Here is a 15922-nt window from a genome sequence, read left to right as displayed (position 1 = left end):
TTGAGCAGAAAGCAGATTTTGCTTGGTCAAATTTTATTCACATGAGCAGGGGCAGCATCAGTTTTAGCAACCAAAACAAATATTTCAGTGGGTATCATTCAGGTGGATCTTCTTTGGCTCAATCATCTGTAGAAAGCTCAACAGCTCCCCTTGCACGGACTGTGATCTGTTTTTTGCAATGCAGATAGATGGTGCTTCCAGCTCTCTGAACTGCCAAAGGGCAGAGCTGTCAGGCAGCATTGAACACCAAGACCCCAAAGAGAAGAAGAGTTAAGAGAGAACAAACACAGGGGAAAAGCAGGTTTGAGAGGAAGTTGTCTGCAAGGGTAGGGGAGAACATGGTGATCACACAGGGATCAGTCCAACTCTTCATATAAATTGGTTGGAGCAAGACCATATAAAGGGAATTTATGTGGCACCAAGGAAACAAGGTTGCCAAAACATGGAACATAATGAGGAAAAGAAAGTCAGTGGGAAATGAGGTGGAAACGGCACACATGAAGAAGAAGCAGTACCCAGAACAGATCAGACCAGGATTAGTTTCACCCATTCTTAACTGCCATCTCATCGGTCTTGCACTGTTAAGCATTTTTATCCTTCGTGCCCTCTTGCAGATCTGTGCAATGAGCTGTGATGAGCTCTCTTCGTTTAGAGAGCTGTGGTGTTCATCAGTTATTCAGGAAGAAAATATGTCTTGGTTGTAAATATATAGAGATTGAACCAAACTATGTAATCTGGGACGAGGATCATCCCAAACCCTTAAATCTCGGGGAGGGGTGACTACATTCTGGTTCAGAGTTTCAGTTATAGTCCTTTTTCACAGGTCTGCTGAAGATCTTTACAACAGCATTCGGGTTGAGGCAGAATAAATGCTATTGCAACTCAGTAATAATCCTTCCTATGAGCAGCTTTTGCAAATCCCACTCTGTCATTCCCGCGGTCAAAAATGCAGTAAAAGGCAGACATAAAGACATCTCCTAAAATCCAGAGCGGGCCAGAGCGAGTGGTGATGTCAAGAGACTGAAAGCCGCTCATGCAGAAGGTTTGGTCATCGATAGACTCCTGGAAGGGAAAGCACATTTCCTTGCAGTGTCTCTTCCAGCCCTGGCTCGGGAGCTGGGAGCCAGGAGCCGGGAGGATACGCACCTTCACGACATATTGCTCCGCTGTCAGCTTGTATTCATGGTGCCCGATGGTGAAGCTGATGTGGGGCAAGCTGGACAGTCTTCTGCAGTCTACAAGAAACTGTGAGCAATGCGCTGGTTGAGATGTGATTGGTTCGGCTTTTATGAAACACTGTCCTTTGCTTTCGAGCTTTTTGCTGCAGCTGACAGTGAATTTACCACAGAGAAACAACATCAGGCTGACTTACAGCCCAACACTGCCCTCCAGCTTTGCAGGTCCCACACTGGGTCAAACCAGTCTAGCAGCCTAGATCACCTGCACCAATGCCCCCGGGGACTTAGGGAAGATGAAAATCACTGCAAGCTCCAAAGGGGTAAAGGGGTACTCTGATGTTCTCCCTTACAATTTGGAAGAAAAGCCAAGCTGGTGAGCCCCAGTGAAGAAGAAATAAGCAAGGTCTGCTGAGCAAAACTCCTCCAATGCCCTGGCTGGGACTGGGTCCCATGTACTCTCTCCAGTAACATCATAGTTTTAGGGAAAAAAAAAAGACCTATCCAAAAAGCCTATGAGGAACACAGCACTTTATACTTTACTGTGCCCTGGAGTGGGATTTAAAGAACAGAATAAGAAGAATTAAACTCTGACATGTCCATTAATTTCTATAAATAATACATTCACTTACAGTAACACAGCAGATTGTTTCCTGGCCTCACTAGCTATTTTATGAAACAACTGGCACTGCAGAATGCTCCAAGCCCCAGAGGGATCTTTGCTGCAAACTATATAGTTTAAAGTCATTGTTTTAGGAGCTTCCTATAAGGAAGAATCTACTTTTATTTTTGTTTTTAAGTCTGCTTAATGAAAACTAAGTCCTAAATCTTTTGTATACCTAGCAGGTGTCAGACCATTAGAACAAAATAAACCATGGGATACAGAGGATAAGGGTAACAGAGCCAATATAATGGTTTGTAAGATATGAGAAGCAAGACATAATTCATTTACATAGCTAGTACATGCAGAGCAAATTAATCCTTGCTGGAAAGAGATAAAAGTTCTGGTAAAATCATTGACAGATGCACCCGCTTACACCAGGATACATTTGAGCCAGTATACTTAGTATGTCTGTCGTTGCCACAAAAACAGTCACATAAAGTATTGCTTTCGGGTTCCTTTTTGCAGAATCTGAGATGCCAGCTGAGTGCTATTACTTCAGCATTGGAGTAGATAGCTGTATACCGAAAGGACCTGTTTCTTTTTTATATTATATTAATATAACTACTTTGGAAATACATATTTTATCTGTATCCATGAGTATGTACCCTTATAACTTGTTATCAAACCAAACTGTTCAACATGTATTTGAAAATTTGAATGGAAATAAAATTTAACATTTAATTGAAGAAAGCAGTCAGAAGCCTCATAAGATACACAGAAGTAACTCCAGGTCTTCCTCTTTCAAAGGGAGGCAGATTAAAAGCTGACTTTCCCTCTGATCTTTGCCCGGTGCACTGGGCAAAAGTAACACTCTTAATTTTCTCCAAAGTGCAATTTTGAGTCAGCGAAGTTAACAAGAACTGTACATCCTGGAGCCACAGTAATGTAGTATTAACTGTGGGAGTCAGCAAAAGACCAGCAATAATGCACTGCAAAAATAAGCTGTCCCCTCCCTGGAGATGGGTCAGTTTAGTCATCTCAGGCTCATTACCTCGGTGTTTCAGATATTGCCAGGGCTCAGAAAATTAACACCAAGAGGATACGAAGGGCAGCACAGAGACATCCCTGATGACCAGCCCCACCTTGAGCACCTCAGCTCATGTAACACCCCCAGAAAGGGTTGTGGGGAGTAAAGGACTGCAGGTGTGGGCCTTTTCTGACTTTTCTGATCCATTACTTCAGTTATTTTCCACCCTCTAAGCTCTTTGCACCAAATACCAGTTTCTCTTCTCCTCTGTCTTTCTGGCTGCACGGTGCTTACCTCTCCAGTATGTGATGGACTTGCCCCAATATACTCCTGGAGTTTCCTGATTTGCGAAGAGGGGCCGGTGATGAGGGAAGTGCCTGAATCAACGATGGCTTCACAACCGTGGGAGCAAAATGCCACCCGGCCCTGGATTTTTATACTGCAAGCAAAAAACAAAGCATCTTTAAACAAATTGTGACTGTCACACTGTGACTGGAGCAACACATCATTGCCAGCTGAAGTACAGCCTGCAGTTAAAACCAGATACCAAGCCTTCCCAATCTTAAAAGTCAAGAATGTCTTTAAAAGCAAAGTAATGAAAGGAAGCAGCACTAGGAAGACTTCTCATTTGTGGGCCCGCTTCTCTCTCTCTGGATTCCTACAGCCCCAACCATTTGCTGCCTGCTGACAAACTTGTGCCCACCCAAGATGAATGTGTATCCTCCTGTTTTTTATGAAGCACAAGCAAAGGGACACCAACTACTTTGACCAAGGGAAGATTAGAACAGGACCTAGAGCTGGATTCAGTTTCCTGGTTTCACGTCCACTTCACTGAATAGTCCACCAAGAGTCAATTTGGCCATCGGTGAATCACATTAAAACATTTAAAAATGCTCTCCCAGAAACCAGCTACCCATGTCACAGCAGATTTGGAGAGCCGGTAATCCTCAGACCCATCTTGACAAGCCCCCTCTTTGAGGGCCTCGAAGATGAAACACTGCAGCCAAGTCCTCCTGCATCTGTATTGCTAGGTGGTTTTGCCCCTGCGTGCTTTACCTGAGGAGGTGAATTTCACCACATATTTCACACACACATACGTACTTGTTCAGATGTATTTGCCAGTAGCTTTTCTCGGTGACTGGGACCCAGTGAATTGAGCCTTTGTAGAGGGAATGGTCTATCCCCCCCAGGATCAGCTCACCACCGTTCTCAGTGTCATCTCCTCTGGAAGCAGAACACGTTAGCAGAGACATGGGAGTATGTCAGCGTACGCCTACAAGGTTACACTTAAAAAGCAAAGGACAAACCACAGACCTTTCTAAATTCAGGTATGGATGTCTGAAGCTGATTATTTCTGAATTATAACCGAATAGATCCCGGTTCGGAGCCTCCAAGCAATCTCAGAAAACTTCCTGCAGGCTGCCAAGGGCTGAAGGCAGGCACTAGGAGCAGGTTGAGCCAGCTACTGCTCTCACCTCAGAATAAACTCCAGATAAATTGGTGGAGTTACAGCTAGGTTCAGATTAGGGAAAATTTCTCTTCTGAAATGTGGCCACTTGGGTGTAGCACTGCATTTCTGTTCATCTCCACTGGCAATAAGGAAGCTTCCAGCAGCTTCAAGTCTGAGCTGGGAACTTTTCTTTCATCTATGGCCAGCTCCAGCAAGAAGAACTGTCCAAAAATTGATAAGCCCCTCCCAACACAGTTTTCCCTTTCATTACATTTTTTTTTCCCCAGAGGAAAATTGGAAAAAAAGGAAAAAAAAGAAAAAAAAAAAAAAAGAGGAAAATAGGGGAAATTACTTTCTGGAATGGAAGATTTATTAAGCTGCACTGTTGTCTCCATCAACATCCAAAGTACATTTGCTTCTCGTTTGGCACTGTCACTTGTAAGACTGACCTTTTCAGATAGAAGGAGAAGACTGGCTCCTCCACCAGCTTCTGGTTCATGATGCTGTCAAACACGGGCAGAGCATTGCCCACTGCTAAGGAGGGGTATCCCAAGCCCAGCACGCCATCAAAGTGGGCAAGGGCAAAGGTTGTTCCTGGCTCAAACACAGACTCGCCAAAGTCCTGTCCCTTGATGGAGATGTTACTGATCTGTCCAGTATGAAAAAAAGAACAAGCAGAAGTAAGGGCACCACCGGTTCCAAGAAATTAGACATGTTTCAGATCCATTTTGATGAATTCACTACGTTTGTTATAGGTAGTGCAGAGAACCTGAGTAGCCTGGTGTTGCCCTGCTGGCTGACACCCCTCCCGGCTGGATGCCCACCTGCAGCGTGTCCTTGGCGGCGATGCCCAGCAGCTCTCCGGTGCCGTACTGCAAGGAGAAGGCTTCCCCGCCGTGTTCATACGAGTCCGACAGAAAGGACTTGAATTTCTGGTGCACCCCTGCACAGAACAGACGACACCTGGGCCCCGAGGGAAGGTCCTGGCCACTCACCCACTCCCCTGTACAGAACTGGCCGAGATGCAGGCGAGGCAGATTCGGCTTTTCTTATAAGGAAGCCATCAACAGCCTGTCCCCCTGCAGACACCCAGAATACCTTGTTTGGGGGGTTATCTTTTTTTTTAAAATTTGGCTTTTAAATGGAAGCAGGGAATCCAAACAAACTCAACATTCCCGCAGCTATCTCTTGCTCCCCCCCAGGTTTATTTTCACACCTTTCACACACGGTGCAGAGGGAGGCCAGGCGGCAGCAGCGGGGGAGCAAGCTGGCGGCACAAGGGAGGCCTTCGGAGCTGTCCCAGAACCTCCCCTCCCAAACTCCCGACAACTTCAGAGAGCAACGTTTTGGACTTCTTCCAAATTTTGCTCACAGGTGGCATAAATAGAAAAATAAACAAGTAAATTGCCATGTATGTCTGTGCTCGGCTGCGGCCAATCTAACCAGGACATGAGGAGCGCGAGGGATGGTAAAAGGTTTTCTTACTGCACGCTTCACTGATGCAATAGGCGGAAGGGACCCAAAAATTGGACGAGCCGGTGTCAAACACCACGGTGAACCTCTGAGGCGGCGTGCCCACGCTCACGACTCCATAGTACTGCGCCTGGGGGGGACAAAGCGGTCGGCCCTGCGCTGCCCCCCTGGCAGCTGCTGCGGAGGAGCAGGCGGGCCCTGGCGCACGATGCGGCACCTCCTCAAGCTCAGCAGTGCAACTTCGGCTAAACGTGAGCACACACCACCTCTGCCAGGTGGGGAATCATTGCTGGCTCTGGCTTTCACTTTTCAAGTGAAAAATGAACTCTATTCCACAGATTGGATCTGATGTAGTGAACAAAGTTCATCCAGAGGATAAAGGAACCACTGACCGCCCTTGGACATCAGCTGAAGATAATCTGCGGACACGTGAACGCTGAAGTGAAGAGCTTATCAACATCCAGCCTGCAAGTGTCTAAGTGCCCATATCTGGCCATGAAAGAGCACTTCAGCGTTAAGAGACCTATTTTTAGGAAGAAGCATTTCTGGAATTCAAAGGGAGATAGAAAAGCACTACCCAGTGCCAAGTCGTTTGTAGCGATACAAATATTTGAATATGTATCTTCAAGTGCATGCTTGTTAATTAATACTCTGAATATAGTTTCTGACCCCAGAGTTTACATGAATGAGATAACCATAATGCAAGCCTGTGTGCCATGTAACAGCAATAGAGCAGGATGCTATTCCTCACTATATCAAACATTTATTGATTAATCTGTTAAGTAAAACAGCACTATGTCACTTTGGTCAAAAAAAAAAAAATCCCACACAAAACTGTTTCTGATGCTAGCTCAATATGCTGGGGAAGTGGATTTTGTTTTGTTACTTTGATGTTTATCCCTCTTTGATAAGTCTAAGAACAGGCTGAAATTTTTTAGTCTCCCTCATTCTTCTTCACTTGTATCTCTAGCTCATCCTGACTTATTTATTAATGAGCCTCAAGTGTCAGAAAGTTCTTTCTAAATATTTTGCCTTCCTGCCACTGTCCACAGGATGGACAAATGGACAAAATGTTAAAGCCAAGAAAGACAGCTTACAAAATGGTTGACCTGTTGACTTGCCTGTGTGAGATCCAAAGAAACTCATGTCTTTCTTTTCTCAGTTTAGAGACCTAGGTCAGTCTCAAATCCTTAACACATATTAAGCTAAGATAAAGCAGAAAAATAAAAAATCTACTTGGGTCTTTGTTATCACTGATTTATGACTCCATGTGATCAGATAAATGAGATTTGGGAGATATTTTATAAAATGCAAAGATCCAAGTTTCTGATAAATAGAATATAGCTAAATGAACTAATCAGATTCTCCTACTAAAAACCCAATCCTGAACAAAGATTGATAGAGGGAAACCTTCCACATTTGTTTGGAGACCCACTGAAGACCAATAGAGATCTACCCAAAAATTAAACTCATCAGAGGACTTCCACTGCTAGATTACATCAGCTTTCTGCCCAGGTCCCATGTTAACCTAGATCTATCTATTTTGTATTTTGTAAAGTAGCACACTATTTTTTGATGATCTAGTATTTAAAATGAGCCTCCCTTCTCAAGTTTTATAATTTCTTTGAGAGACTTGATTTCAAATGTGCTGGGGGAAAAAATCTGCTTTCAACAGAACAGAGTTCATATGATTGCATTACCGTAACCGTACTTACATTCATGTAATCATACAGCCTTTCTGAAGCGGTTCCTACCGATAGAGTAATATCTGCAGGGAAGCAATGCAGGTACCTCCGAGCAAAAATATCGGGGTGGTGATTCCTCCAGAATTCTTCTAATTCTCCCTTTTCTTTAAGTTGTTTCTTGATAGATTTAAATCGAATGAGCGGGACGCTATGCAAATAAAAGAAATACACAAAGTCTAGCTGGACCTCCTTTCTAGAGTTCTCTTACACTATTTTTCTTTGGTATCTTTTCAGAGACCTTGGGTAACACTAAGCATGGGTCACCCCAGGCAGCCAGCTGAGACACGAGGTGCGAGCTCTTACCGTTCCACGGCCACAGCGAAGGGGATGTAAACCACAGCCAGCAGTATCACCCTCATGACTTCAGCCGGCTCCGAGTCCGATGACACTCATTTACTTGGAATTCTCTTTTTTATACCTCGTCGCTAGCAGAGGGCCGTTCGCCAGGTCAATCAATTACAGGAGGTCAGAGCTTTGGCAGCAAGTTGATGAATTTGTTCTCAGAGCGACTGCTGGATTGTGTAAATATTGGTGCTCAGCGAAGCTGGGCACTGATAACCAGGGCACAGTCTAGACCAAAAATACATTTTATTAACAATCATTTGTTTCTTTCACATAAATATAATAAACAGGGGAAGTTTGGCTCCTGTTAGCATGGGAAAGAGTGTAAGCTGCTTTTCAAGCTTGCTTTAGTGATGCTTTAGTAGCCCAGGATTGTCCAAGGCAGAGAAAGTGGACAAAATATATATGCATGTTTCACTTTTACTTGGAGACATTTCAACAGGACTGAGCACATGGACATTTGGTCTGGTTGTAACAAGCCATCCCCTAACAACTGAAGATTAATTCTCTGTTTATGTGTGAGTTCTGGTCTGAACTAAGTGTGATTGCCACTCCAAAAAAAATAACAAAAAACTTCTTCTAAGTCAAAAAGATGAGAGCCTGCAACACACAGTAATAAACAGCCAGTGTTTTTCTCCCGTCACGCAGCTGCTAAGGCTGTTTCTAGCTGAGGCTCTGCTGTGCACGTTTCAGCAGGATGTTTGGAAGCACTCGCTCGGGTCGATTTACCCAAGAGTTTCCTGAGGTTCACCGTTCCCACCCCTGCCTGGCATTTGGGTTCACGTCAGGCTAGCAGAAAAGTAATGGTGTCAAAAAGAGACTCTGATCTGACAGGTGGCAAAGCAAAGCCCGTTAGCCCTCTAGGAGGAGGCTCAGCACTGAGCCTACAACTTGCTTATGAGACTTTTTGAATCTTCTGAAAGCGTGCTACAAAGAATGAGTGGCAGCAACATGCAAAAATAAGGAGTCATCACCCACTCTAATACTGATGTTCCAGTAAAGAAAAAAACAAACAAAAAAGAACAAACGTAAGCACAGAAGGGGTCTAAATGCCAGTCTCAGAATTTAAATAAATGTGTATTAAGTAATTCTCAGCATGTAGTAAAGTCATTTTTAAAAAATTGTTCCTTCAAGCCCCCTGACTTACTATGTCAAGTTGACTAAAGAGAGGCGTGAGAGCCTTAAAGTTAACAAATGTAGATCTCACTTTTTTAGTTCCTATGGATTTTGAAATACGTTTTGCTTTTTCAAACTTACCTCCAAAACTGTAAGGGCTAAAAAAGCCATTCTCAGCAGAGGCTGAGCTGGGAGTAGTCCCACAGCTGTGTGCAGGGCTTTGGCTCTGAGAAAGGATTTCTATTCTAATCTTTGGTTTAAAAGAAAAAAAAAATCTCAAAAATGCTATAGTAACACACAGCTTTTATATCGATTTACATTTTATTGTGATGTTTCTGCCTGGCTTTGATCAGGGTTCCCTGTTCTTTCTCGACTCAGCCATTTTTACAAAAGTTTTCAACAAGCAGCTGTGCTTTCCGTCCAGCAGCCATCCCAGCCACTGAGCTACGGGACCTTTGTGCTTCAAACGAGAAGAGTGAGTGAAGCTCCGCACAGAGCAAGAGATGTGGCCATAAGCGAGCTTTCAGAAAGCAGCAGCATTTCTGAAGAAACCCACAGAAACCCCTCTGTGAAGCAGAGCTGATGTCGTGCCCTCTGGTACGGCACTGTCACTTTGACAAGAGCAAGGCAACGCCTGTGCTGAGCGCCTTTATCGCTTGAACTTTTCCTCAAATGCCACAAATGCTTCTGGGAAGTCATTAATACTCGTGTTGTAGGGCATCGGGAGTGACTCTGAAGACATTAAGTGACTTTCAAAATACTGCTCTGGGTCTGCAGAGGGAACTGTCTCTGCCTCATGTCCTCCACAAAGTCACTAATTCTCAGAAGGATCAAGATTGTTCATTTTATTGCAAATGTAGGCCTTTATTATCCCACAACATGAAGGTTATTTTCTCCCAAGTACACTGATCTCACAGCGTGTTCCAAACAGGCTTTCATTTAGCCAACAGAGGTACAAAATGCAGCAACAAAAGGTCATCGTGACTTTTTTTGATAAACTGGAATAATGATTAAACAACAATGCAGAGGATACCTAAGAAATAATTTCCCGGAGCTTAAAAGGTTCATTAAGTAGAAATAATTCAAGCAGGAAAAAAAAAAATATATATATATATATATGTGTGTGTGTGTGAGTTTATAGACATAAGGTATATTGCAAAGTTGTTTCTCTATACATGGGTTATTAAGAAAAATATATCTAAACTACATTATTAACATCCTCTTACATAGAGTTTTATGCTGTTGTGATCAGCAGGATAGCTGAAGGGATTTGCCTAAGGACCACGTCTTTGTTAGGGGTATAGATTTTACTACTCAGCCCTTTTTATTTCTGCCAAGTGCATTTGCTCCTCCACACCTGCAGCAGAGCAGGCGGCCTTCAGAAGGCACCGCGGCCTCTTAGAAATGGCAGAAAGCCCTGCTGAGGGCCATAAGGCTGTTCTGAAGTCAGAACACACCCCGGGGTAACTGCTTGAGGAAGGAGGCCCTGCGAAAAGCAGACGGGGCACGTGCCCCACGGCAGGCCTCCGCAGGGCGCGCAGCGCTGGAGCAGCGAGGCGGCGGCGGCCCAGTGAGGCCTGTTCGGTGCAGACTGGCGCTCAGAGCTGGCAGGCTGCGCGGGCAGCGCCTCCCACCCCCATGGTGAGAGGATTTTCAACACCACTCTTCCACAGCAAGGCCACGGGCAACTGCAGTGTATCCTTGTTCTCCAGGCTTGATATGCTGCCCAGCTTCCGTGCTGTTTTACAGCCCTCAGGTTGCAGCGCTCACTGTTCTCCATCCCACTGCTACACTGGTCCCCACCTGCCCTCTCTGTTGCTCTCCTCCCCCTGTAAATCCTCCATACACTTCATGCCATCACGTCTGCACAGCACACATACTAGAAAACATCCTATAGTCTATACCCAATTCATATTTAAGAGCTGGTTTGCATTTAAAAGCAAGTGATTGGAGAGCTCTGCATCATCAGATTTGACCAGAGATCATGAGGCCACCTTGACTGTTTGATACTGCCTTTTTCTCAATCTTCTGTTTGTTCTGCATTTTGTTGTTCCAAGAATACCATGTATTTTGACTGTGTAGCACTCCTGGAAAGTGACTGCAGATTGATTGAAGAAAATATCCTCCCTAAGTTATGGTAAGTGTGGAAAATGGCAGCAATAAGCTGCAGATAACAAAGACAACAGCCAGCTGCCAGAAAGGCTGCTTCAACATTAAACACTGCCAGCTTTCAAATCCAAAGACCATGACACAGCCATGGCTGACACACTTGTGGGACAATCCACAAGAAAGCTTAAATCAGCAGCAGCACAAGAGGTCAAAGCACAAGAGACAGGAAGGTTGCTCTGAAAAAACGAGTGTTCCTGACCTGAATGGCACGTGTCTTGCTGAGAGTAAGGAGAACAGCTCACACAGCACAGTCACGTCTAAATAGTCACCACTTTTAACATCGTATTTCACAGAATCATAGAACCACAGAATGCTTTGGGTTGGAAGGGCCCTTAAAGCCCACCCAGCTCCAACCCCCTGCCATGGGCAGGGACACCTCCCACCAGACCAGGTTGCCCAAAGCCCCATCCAGCCTGGCCTTGAGCACCTCCAGGGATGGGGCATCCACAGCTGCTCTGGGCAGCCTGTGCCAGTGCCCCACCGCCCCCTGAGTGAAGAATTTTCTCCTAATCTCTAATCTTTTAGAGGTGAGATTTATCTCCCCTCTTTTAGTTTAAAACCATTCTCCCTTGTTCTATTATTGTCTGACTGAGCAACAAAAGTTTCTCTCCTTTTTCAGAAGCCCCCTGGAGCCTTCTCTTCTCCAGGCTGAACAGCCCCAGCTCTCTCAGCCTTTCTTCATACGAGAGGTGCTCCAGCCCTCTGAGCATCTTTGTGGCCCTCCTCTGGACCCACTCTAACAGCCCCACATCCTTCTTGTGCTGGGGGCCCCAGACCTGGACACAACTCTCCATGTGCAGATGGGCACAATCCCCTCCCTTGCCCTGCTGCCCACCCCTCTGTGGATGCAGCCCAGGATGGAGTCGGCCTTCTGGGCCGCAAACGCGCACTGCTGGCTCATGTTGAACTTTTCATCCCCCAGAACTCCCAAGTCCTTCTCTACAGAGCTGCTCTCAATGAGCTCCTCTCCCGGCCTTTACTCATGTCTGGGATTGCCCCGACCCAGGTGCAGCCCCTTGCACTTGGCCTTGTTGAACCTCATTAGGTTCACACGGGCCCACTTCTCCAGCCTGCCCAGGTCCCTTTGGATGGCATCCCTTCCTTCTGGTGTATTGACTGCACCACTCAGCCTGGTGTTATCTGCAAACTTGCTGAGCGTGGGGTGCACTCAATCTCACTGTTGTTGTCATTGACAATGATATTAAACAGCACTGGTCCCAAGACAGACCCCTGAGGGACAACATTCATCACTGGCCTCCCCCCAGACATAGAGCCTTGACCCCTTCTCTCTGGCTGCAGCCAACCAGCCAATTCCTTATCTACCAAACGGTCCACCCTTCAAATCCATCTCTCTGCAATTTAGATACGAGAATGTTGCGCGGGACTGTGTCTAAGGCCTTACAGATGTCCAGGTACTGGTCGGTCTGCCCTTGTTGACTGATACAGTCTCTTCATCACAGAAGGCCACCAGCTAGGTCAGGCAGGATTTGCCCTTGGTGAAGCCATGCTGGCTGTCTTGGATCACCTCTATGCCTTGAATGTGCCTTAAGACTGCTTCCAGGAGGATCTGTTCCTCGATCTTCCCAGGCACAGAGGTGAGGCTCACCGGTCTGTAGTTCCCCAGGTCCTCCTTCCTACCCTTTATAAAAATGGGAGTGATGGTTCCCTTTGTCCAGTCACTGAGGACAATTCTGGCTATAATTAATCCATGGCAGTTTCTCGTCAGGTTTTAGTCTGCGGATTGCAGTAACACAGTTGGAAGGTGTCTGGAGAGCAGCCTTGGACAGTTGTGACAGCGAGTGTATTAAGCTGGGATTCAGACAAGAAGCAAAACACGATCTAATGAAGAAGACCCTACACAGTTAAGGGTGCCAGAGGCTATAGTAAACACGGTTAAATTAGGAACATAAATATTGGAGCAGCTAAAGGTAGCAGACTGCCAAGTATTTCTGTTAAAGGTTTGAGATAAGTACTGGGTGGCAAGTAACACTGTTAAATTATGTATTTGGCACCTTGCAAAGCAAATCCATAAAAGTGCCACTCGTCTGGAAAGTCAGTCAAGTCTTAACAGGTATTTTAAACAACAATTAGATTATAGCTGACATTTCCACTGAAAGTTTAATTAAAGCTAATCCTTTTAGTTTAAAAATTTGGTCTTCTGGGGTGTTTGCTTTCTCCAGTCAATCCCCACCACCAGCACCAGCTGCACAGACAGAACAACCACAGCAAACCAAGAGGAGCAGGGTTTCCATCAAAGCAAGAGTTTGAGGAAAAATTGGAGAATGTCGAGAGCATGCAGGAAGAGGGGAGATGGGATGTTTTCTGGGAGAGCCAAGTGGGCCTGAGCATGTGTGTGAGGCAGGGAGGGAGACCTGCACTCTCAGCCATCGTGTCCGTAATCCCCGTCACTGAACACTCATTCAGTTATCAGAAACATTTCAGAGCCCTTGAGATTAATGCCTGGTGCCATGTAAACAGAGCCTTATATTGGGAAGACAGAGTTACCAGCAGGCCAGTGCACAGCAGCAGGAAACCAAGGCTGGCCTCGTCCCTCACAGCTGTGTCAGTCTCTGCACAAAGAAGGTCCCAGGATGGGCAACAGCCTGAAAGCCATAGTTGCTTTTGTGCCCTCTGACGACTGCCAGAAGTACCTCCTGGAAGACCTGGAAGAGATGCCAGTGGACAAGATGGTGGATCTGAGCGGCAGACAGCTAAGGAGGCTGCCTCTGCACATCTGCTCTTTCAGGGAGCTGGTCAAGCTGTACCTGAGCGACAACAACCTGAACCACCTCCCTCCTGAGCTGGAGCAGTTGCAGAACCTCCAGATCCTGGCGCTGGACTTCAACAACTTCAAGGCGCTGCCCCTGGTGGTGTGCACGCTGAAGCAGCTGTGCATCCTCTACCTGGGCAACAACAAGCTCTGCAGCCTGCCCCTCGAGCTCCGGCTCCTGCAGAACCTCAAGACCCTCTGGATCGAGTCCAACTGCCTGCAGCACCTGCCCGAGGTGGTGTGCGAGCTCAGCCTGCTCAAGACCCTGCACGCCGGCTCCAACGCGCTGCGCACGCTCCCCGCCCAGCTGCGGGGCCTGCAGGAGCTGCGCACCATCTGGCTCTCGGGCAACCTGCTGTCCGAGTTTCCCCCCGTGCTCCTGCACATGCCTTTCCTGGAGGTGATCGACGTGGATCGCAACGCCATCCGCTTCTTCCCCAGCCTGGCTCACCTCCCTGGCCTGAAGCTGGTCATCTATGACCACAACCCCTGCAGGAACGCACCCAAAGTGGCCAAAGGGGTGCGCAGGGTGGGGAGGTGGTCGGAGGAGAGCCCTGAACCCCGCAAGCGGTCGGGGGCAGTGATAGAAATCACGCTTGATGAGAGACCGTCGACACCTCCTATTGACAAGCCCGAGCCAGAAGCCGAGTCGTGATGCTGCTCAGCTACCTCCACCAGCAGAGGTGGCAGCACACCCACGGTGCTGCCCAGACTCTGCCCATCCCTCGCTTGCTGGTTTGGAGAAGGCATCGTGCCGCCTGGAAGACCTCAGGGTAGGTGCACCAGTTCAGAGCAAAACGCTCTTCTACAGCCACCCTCTTCTGCACGCTCCTCAGAGCGAAGACTTCTCCCTCTCCCCCTCTGTGGGGACCACTCGGAGCTCACAGCAGGGTTTATGTTTCCTGTGGTGGATTGTGCAGAGCACATACGGGCTCCCTGATCTCCCCCCACAGGAACCCCGTGGGCTCGCCTTCCCTCCTTTCCCCTTGCTGAGGTGTCCAAGCCCAGCTGGAAGCCACCATGCACGGTGAAGATCACTGCTGGGAGCTACAGCTTTAAAGCAACCCACGGCACTTGTCTCAGTGACTTGTTTGAAGGGCAGCAGCAGAAGTAACAGCTCGGAGGTTCCCCTGCCCACCGCGTGGTACGTGGCAGTGGAGCCCTGGCTGCACTATCAAGGAAGCAACGCGTACCGGAGAACTCTCCTCTTACAGCTGCTGTCTTCTTCCTGGAAAATTTGTGACCACTCTGGTTTTGTTATTGCTAATTAGCATTTCAAATGACAGTGAGGAAAGCTACATGCTTTTTTTTTTTTTATGATCGGTCTTACGTAGCCGACCACACCGCCTGTGAGGGCAGCTGTACGTGCTGAGTTTTGATGCAGTAGCAGAAAGCCCTGACTAAAACGGGAGAACCACAATCGTTGCAGAGGTAACGTGCGTGAAGGAAACGTAAGGCTGGGAGCCTGCGCCTTCAGACTCACACAGAAACTGAAGCTGAGGCAAGCTTTACCCAATGAACTCCAGCAGGGTGCTGCTGGACTTGGGTGCTTGCAAACCTCAGATCTGTTCAGATTTCCTTAGAAATGCACTGAACTTTCCAGTACATTTTGGTTTAATGGTGTAGCACAGAATAGAAACCTGGCTCAAAGTGACTTTACGTTTTTAGCTTTTGATTCCACAGTACTGAGCGCTGGGTTTGGTGGAAGACAGCTTTTTAGAGAAGGGTGGGGAGCCCTTGGTGGTACAGAGCAGCCACTTCCCCCTCTCCCTCGCTTGTCAAGTGGAACTGTCTTTCCAGCACGGCACGCAGAAGTGACAGTTTGGCTTCCCATAAAAGGTTTGAGTCAATGCCAGTTTGTGACTGCTTAACGTCATTTACATTCTTTAAAAATTCTCTGGAAATATATAATCTCCGTTAGCACTGGCTGCCTTGTTAAATGAAGTGCGCGCTTGGATCTGGCTGGTACCCACATAGCGTACTCGCTATATTCATTAAATTAAATAAAGTGTACTAGATTCTCACTGAGCTAGATTGTCTTTCTTTGGAAC

At 46.8% G+C, this 15922-nt stretch overlaps 2 protein-coding genes across 2 annotated transcripts; one reads left to right on the top strand and one right to left on the bottom strand.

Moving 5' to 3' along the window:
- Positions 1–17: 17 nt before the first annotated feature.
- LOC308187839 (cathepsin E-like) lies at positions 18–9120 on the bottom strand. The gene is made up of 10 exons (XM_080576208.1): positions 9074–9120; positions 7778–7986; positions 7445–7622; positions 5742–5859; positions 5081–5199; positions 4706–4905; positions 3908–4030; positions 3101–3245; positions 1147–1245; positions 18–1062 (listed from the first exon to the last, which is right to left on the bottom strand). Exons 2-10 carry the CDS (start codon positions 7831–7833, stop codon positions 883–885), a joined length of 1218 nt encoding a protein of 405 aa, XP_080432334.1. The 5' UTR covers positions 7834–7986; positions 9074–9120; the 3' UTR covers positions 18–882.
- A 3839-nt stretch (positions 9121–12959) lies between these two features.
- LRRC10 (leucine rich repeat containing 10) lies at positions 12960–15899 on the top strand. Its single transcript, XM_080576210.1, has one exon. The coding sequence runs from the start codon at positions 13693–13695 to the stop codon at positions 14524–14526; it is 834 nt and encodes a 277-aa protein (XP_080432336.1). The 5' UTR covers positions 12960–13692; the 3' UTR covers positions 14527–15899.
- The last annotated feature ends 23 nt before the right edge of the window (positions 15900–15922 follow it).

The sequence above is a fragment of the Anser brachyrhynchus genome (assembly GCF_964034855.1).
Source record: "Anser brachyrhynchus genome assembly, chromosome: 1".
Lineage (NCBI taxonomy): Eukaryota > Metazoa > Chordata > Aves > Anseriformes > Anatidae > Anser > Anser brachyrhynchus.
This window is presented reverse-complemented; position numbering and strand designations above follow the sequence as displayed.

Excerpts from the sequence above, each read along its gene's own strand:
- LOC308187839 (XM_080576208.1), bottom strand. The coding sequence starts at position 7,833 with ATGAGGGTGATACTGCTGGCTGTGGTTTACATCCCCTTCGCTGTGGCC. Across the intron at positions 7,623-7,777 it reads TTCGCTGTGGCCGTGGAACG|CGTCCCGCTCATTCGATTTA; the intron begins GTAAGAGCTCGC and ends TTATTTGCATAG. Across the intron at positions 5,200-5,741 it reads TTGCATCAGTGAAGCGTGCA|GGGTGCACCAGAAATTCAAG; the intron begins GTAAGAAAACCT and ends TGTTCTGTGCAG.
- LRRC10 (XM_080576210.1), top strand. The coding sequence starts at position 13,693 with ATGGGCAACAGCCTGAAAGCCATAGTTGCTTTTGTGCCCTCTGACGAC.